General features: G+C 32.4%; 1 protein-coding gene across 1 annotated transcript; it reads left to right on the forward strand.

Annotated features, from left to right (window-relative positions):
• The first annotated feature begins 257 nt into the window (after nt 1-257).
• On the forward strand, nt 258-5,550 carry LOC115985728 (UDP-glucose iridoid glucosyltransferase-like). Its single transcript, XM_031108640.1, has 2 exons — nt 258-873; nt 4,430-5,550. The coding sequence occupies exons 1-2, from the start codon at nt 390-392 to the stop codon at nt 5,308-5,310; spliced, it is 1,365 nt and encodes a 454-aa protein (XP_030964500.1). The 5' UTR covers nt 258-389; the 3' UTR covers nt 5,311-5,550.
• The last annotated feature ends 1,206 nt before the right edge of the window (nt 5,551-6,756 follow it).

Genomic DNA, 6,756 nt, shown 5'->3' on the forward strand with positions numbered 1-6,756 from the left:
TTTCATCCCCAAATCTTTATACTCGTTACAATTTTGCCTAACCATAGAAGGAAATCCAACTAATCTCACTAATTGGATGCCGACACTGTAACTTCACATCTGACAATTTTCATTTATAACTGATATAATTTGCAAGGAATGGCTGGTGCTTATGAGTTAGGTGTTAAAGTAGTAGGCATTACTCATACAATTCCACATTTCCGCAATCAATATATAGGACCTGAATTCTGACAGATGCTACTATTATTGTACATGTGTTTCTTATGTTATGCAATATGCTTTTGGTTTATAAATAAAGCTTAAAGAGATAGCCAAAGCAAGTAACAAACAAACAGTTCAATTAGCTGAACCTCCCTTCGTGCATAACACAGAGAGAGAGAGAGAGAGAGATGGAAAAGAACGGACAGAGATGTGGCCGGTTGGTTCTACTGCCATGTCCATTCCAAGGTCACATAAATCCCATGCTTCAACTAGGCACCATCCTTCACTCCAAGGGATTCTCCATCACCATTGTTCACACTCAGTTTAATTCTCCTAATCCTTCCAACCATCCCAATTTCAAGTTCAATCCAATACCGGATGGCTTATCTGCCGAGGATATCTCATCCGGGGATATAGTAAGTCTTATACAAAAGCTAAATGTCAACTGCAAATCACATTTGCAGGAATACTTGTCTCAAATAATGATAGGACGACAAGGCTCACACGACGATATCTTTTGCATCATCTATGATGAACTCATGTACTTCACTGATGCCGTGGCTAATTTTCTGAAGCTTCCAACTATCATTTTACGTACCACCAGCGCTACCACTCTTCTAGCTCGCACCACCCTTGCCCAACTCAAGGTAGAAGGTCTTGCTTCCTTCCAAGGTATGTGTAATATACTATATTGAGTAATGCTACAGACACAAATTATTTTACAATATTTTTACAAAATGCTGATGTTGCTTTAGTATTTTCCAAATAATTATTGGTAAATAAAATGTGATGTTAGTTATGGGGCCCATATTAGAACTAATAAGAATTTGCCACATCAATAGTTTGTAAAAATGTTGTAAAATAGTATGCAAGGTTTTGAAACCTAGACTGGACCGTACGGTTTGACCGGAAAAACCTCGAATAGTTCATTTTTGCAGTTCTTTTAACCTCAAAAACCGCTCTATGGGAAAAAAGCAGGGACCCGTGCGAACCACAGTCGGATCTCATGGTTCTGAGAACCGTGAACGATTCTTGTGGTTCTCATAGGTCCCTTTAAAAAAAAAAAAAAAAATTAAAGCCTTAAATGGCACCATACTGGAATATTTACTATTTTTGGTCCGAAAAAAAATATCCACTAGTAAAGAATTTGAATAAAAGTAAAAAAGAAATCAAAAAATGTCTAATCTGACCTAGAAAACTTTTGATCTTTGTTACAGTCTCTTTGCTTCACTCTCAAAATAAGTCTCACATAATCCAAACACAAAACACAAAACAAAATCCAATTCTTACAATAAAGTTGAATCAGAACAAGTAAATATGAAAGCCGATCTAACCCAATCTAGTGGGGCGGCGGATGAGGTAGTGCTGCATGGTGAACGCTGATCTCTACCAGCTTTGTCCTTTCGGTGACCTCGATCTCCGCTGGCCTTCGATCTATGCAGCTCGATCTCCAGGGACGCTTCAGATTCTCCTCTCTCTCTATTCTCTTTTCTCTGATGTGAATATGTGAATGTGATAACTGTGAAGTAAATGTGAGGTTGAGAGTTGAGTAATAAATTGGGTCCGTATGAAAATGTGTGGTGGTTTTTATCCTTTAGTTTTATTATTATTATTATTTTTATGTAATCGTGTGGTTTTTTTTATATTCAAACATGTGGTATTTAATATTAAGAAATGGCCATTAAGAAATGTTACAACAATATTTTCACAATAAATTTTAAGTAATAGATTGTTATTAGCTAATATTGGTGAGTAAAAAAATAATTTCAGTGGTGGGTTCAAATTAGAACTAGTAACAACTTTCTATATAAGATTTTGATGTGATTCTTGTGGAAATATTGCGAAAAATATTATGGATATAACATAACAATTCTTTCTTCATCTGCTTTTGTTTGTATTGATTTTTTATCTCTTCCTTTAATTTCATTTACTTTTGTTTCTAGTGCTTTTTTAGGTTTGTGAATATGAGCTAGACAGCTGGCCACATTGGCATTGGAAAGTGGAAATTAGAAAGACAATTTGATGCTTTTGATTTTCTTTTTATAAAAAAAATGGTTATTATTATTATTGGATAGATATTTCATATTTGGGATATAGATGGATATATTAGACATAGTTAAAATATGGATTTATAGTTTTAATTGGACTATTTTAGTTAATTTTTCTATTTTTAACTAATTTAATATTTTTATATATATTTAAAATAATTATTAAATTAATTATGATGTCATCACGGTTCGACCCCGATTCGATCTCGGTTCGACCTCAAAAATCTTGAACCTCTCTCTTTTACGGTTAAATGAACGGTCCAGGTCTGAAAACCTTGATAGTGTGTCTGTAGCATTACTCATACTATAGTATACATGGCCTCAGTTTTTTGAGGTTGTATTACATCGATACCCCCATATGAGAGGTGGATGCATGTGTGCGATGTAAGTTAGATTTCTTTTTTATTTGATATATTTTTCCTTTTTAAGTTCCTTTAAAAACTTTACAATATTTTTATTAGAAAAAAAAGGCTAAAATGAAATTTGAAGCAAAGTTAGAGAACTGAAATGAAATCTGAAAAAATTTAGAAAGTCAACTTTGTATTTTAGCTACACAAAAAAACCTTTACCATGATTCAAGAGAAATCAAATGGTTCATAAGTCATAATGGACATGATAACTTGATTAGTTAGCAATGTATGAGAGAATCTAGGCAAGTATCGGAGGATATTTATGTACATTCCTACTTTTTGTTCCATTTTATGTTATATCAATCATATGTTGTCATGTATTGATTTAACTTTTTTAATAAAAACAATCAAAGTTAAAAATGGGGAAAAAAAAAAAAATCAAATACATGATATACTAACCCTTACATATCATAATGATAAGAGTGATACTACAAATAAAAAAAAAATTATTACATAAATTCTTTAATTTGATGTAGCATCAATAACATTTATTATCTCATTAGATTCTAAGTTTATTTTAGATTTGTAATGGTTTTAATATTTTCCTAATGATAACACTAGAATCTTTTTTCTTTTTCTTTTTCTTTGTGTGTGTGTGTGTGGAGAAACTATAACAATAGAATCATGATCATGATGCAAACTTCATTATTTTTTTTAATAGAAAAAGGGTATTATTTATTTATAAGAGCACAAAATCAAAATTAGCAACCCATTGGCACTCTCTAGCAAGGTTTTCAGACCCGGACCAATCATTGAACTGTAAAAGGGAGAGGTTCAAGGTTTTTGAGGTCGAACCGAGGTCGAACCGAAGTCGAACCATGATGATGTCATAATTAATTTAATAATGAATTAAAGCCTAAATATAGATATTAAATTTATAAAACTAGCAAAATTGACTAATATATCTATATATGTGAGGGAAATTTGATAATTTTCAAGCATATATTTAATAATTAAATATGAAAGTTAATAAAATAAAATAATAACCATGAAAATGTTAAAATTTATGATTAATTTTTGAAGTTGAATATCTTTGAAGGATTTTCATTATAATTTTTTTTATTCCTTGTAAGAGATGGATAATTTAATTAAGTAGAATAAAATTGTGTTAAGTTGTTTTTATAAAATAAAATAAATAAAAAAATTAAAAAAAAATTCTAAGGGGTTGGACCGCACGGTTCTTGCCACTAGTTCGTGTGGTCCAACCCCAGTTTTAGGGGTTCATGGAATTGCCACATTTGCCCGGTTCTTTATGCTTAAAAAATCGGTTTTCATCTCGATTTTCGATTTTCACGGTATGACCTCCTAGTCCGGTCCGGTTCTGAGAACTATGCTCTCTAGGGGAACCCAATTGCATAAGGTCCCATACATATTCATTATACATTAAAGATGGGCATTTCTCAAATTCTTCAACGCTGAACTCTCGTCCCCTCTTCACTAGTCCATTAGCAAATTAACTCGCTCTACAGTTCACATGACGTAGGTGGACAGTCAAGTCTTGAGCTAACAGAGTTTTGCAATCAAAAACCAAAATAAAAATAAAAAGGTATTTATTATTTACACATAAATCTGAAAAAATTTGATCATTTATTTATTAAATAATAAGGTAACCTAGTAATCTAATCCTAGTAGGACTAGGTTACGTACAAGTACATGCTTATGTTTGGCAAATTCAGCCCTGATATATATCTAAAATGACTATGTTTACCATAAAGTCATCATAGCCCATATGTAATCAATAAAACTAACTAATCTTAATTTGGATTACAGATTTTGTCTCACAGGACCTTGTTCCTAACCTTCATCCACTCAGGTTTAAGGATCTACCCTTTCCCTTGAATAGAAATCTCGAAAATTTTTCACAGGTAGTTAATGATATCTACAAAATGAGGACATCTTCATCAGCAGTCATTTGGAATACCATGGACTGCCTTGAACGATCATCATTGGCATGTATCCAACAACAATGCCAAGTTCCAAACCTCCCTATTGGTCCTATGCACAAACTTGGTCCAGCCTCACCCTCTAGTAGCTTATTGAAAGAAGACACTAACTGCATGGCATGGCTAGGGAAGCAAACTAAAAACTCAGTCATATACGTAAGCTTAGGAAGCATAGCATCCATGAATGAAAAAGAGTTAGCTGAAATGGCATGGGGACTTGCCAATAGCCAGAAACCTTTCTTGTGGGTGGTTCGGCCGGACTCAAGTACTAACGGTAAAAGAAACAAAGTACTGTCTCAATTTTACAAAGAAACTGTTGGAGAGAGAGGTTGCATTGTGAACTGGGCACCACAGAAGGAAGTTTTGGCGCATACTGCAGTTGGAGGGTTTTTGAGCCATTGTGGTTGGAATTCCACCCTTGAAAGCATTTGTGAAGGGATTCCAATGATATGCAAACCATGTTTTGGAGACCAGAGAGTAAATGCAAGGTATGTGAGCCATGTATGGAAGGTGGGCTTGGAATTGGAGAATGAGTTGGTGAGTTGTGAGATTGAGAAAGCTATAACAATACTAATGGCAGATAAAGAAGGGGAAGCTATGAGGGAAAGAGCCAAGAATTTGAAGGAGAAAATTGAACTTTGCATTAAAGAAGGTGGTTCTTGCAACAGTTCCTTAAATAAGTTGGTAGAGATTATCATGTCATTTTAATATATTGCTTATATGCTATTACAGGTGGCATGTGCGAAACTAGGTCTCTTTTATATGTATTAAAGTGTTGATATATCATGTTTGGATTTATTATAGGGTAAAAAGCTATTATACGTGCATCCATACACACTTTATTTTGAATTTGAAATTGTGAGTTAGAAATTGTTTTTATCTCACAATTTCAATTCAAAATAAAGTGTGTAAGGACATGTGTGTACAAGTTTGTGTATAATAAACATTACTTTTTATTATATAAATGCTGGTCCAAATTGTTTCTTAATAGCATTTTTTATTTATCCTTTTTGTGTCTGTCATATTCGTTTATTAGTCACTAACCTATAAAATTGATAAATCTGGACCCATTGCGAATCCAAATTTTGACCCGAAGTACAAATCAGTGGACCCATAACCCGACTGACTATTTTAAAATTATAATCTTTTTAATTCTAAATTAATTCAAGAAGCAATTATATGATATGACATTAAGCAAAAGTTACACCAGTGCAATATATAGAAGATATTCATTTGATAGGTTTAGAATCCACCAACACAAATGTACACATTATTTTTAAATAGATACTTTTCTTAATTATTTATCTTTAAAAAAAAATCCCTTAATTTATTATATTTTTCTTTATCACATGTCCATTCCAAAACCTATAAAATCCCTCGAGTTGTACGCCTGGTAGTTAAAAACCATTAAAAAAAAAAACTCACATGTTATTTCGAAAGCTTGATTCTAAAACCCTTTTTTTTTTTTTTTTGAGAAATGCTTGATTCTAAAACCTAAATGCAGTAACATTTGGTGAGGCACTAGGCCTAAGATTTGAGGAAATATATGGGCACGACTTATTTTCTGCAGCTCATAATTTTGCATAGATTTTTTTTTTCATATTTTCTGATATGTATATTACCATATACCCGACTAGGCCAGTTGGACCAATAACTCGATAACCGGTACCTAAGTTAGTCCAGTCGTTTAGTTGGACCACTTATACAATTGACCAAGTAAAATTACAATAAAACCCAACAGTTTTTTCACAATCCGAACAGGTTGTTGTGACCCATTCGATTGTATAGTTTTGAATGAAATTACCTTTATGGATTCAATGTAGTAATTCTATTTTCTAAATATGAAGTGTAATGACAAAAAAAGATTTATAATGAGGTTGGTACTTGACATTTCAATAAAAATAGAGTTTTAAGTTTTGGGTTAGATTGTAATTCTTGGCTTAGAGTAATGAGTGAGATATGGAATATGCATAGAACGTGACTTTAGAGTTTCAGTTTCAGATATATTCTTATTCCTAGAGTTTTAAGAAATATAATGTAATAAGATATTATTTAGTAAAAGTCTTGGCTACGATTTTATGACATCCTTTTATTATATATTTTTTAGTGTTGTTACTTGTGAAATCTTGAGTTTGAATTATATTAGGTCACATT

Source organism: Quercus lobata, chromosome 1 (assembly GCF_001633185.2).
Source record: "Quercus lobata isolate SW786 chromosome 1, ValleyOak3.0 Primary Assembly, whole genome shotgun sequence".
NCBI classification, from domain to species: domain Eukaryota; kingdom Viridiplantae; phylum Streptophyta; class Magnoliopsida; order Fagales; family Fagaceae; genus Quercus; species Quercus lobata.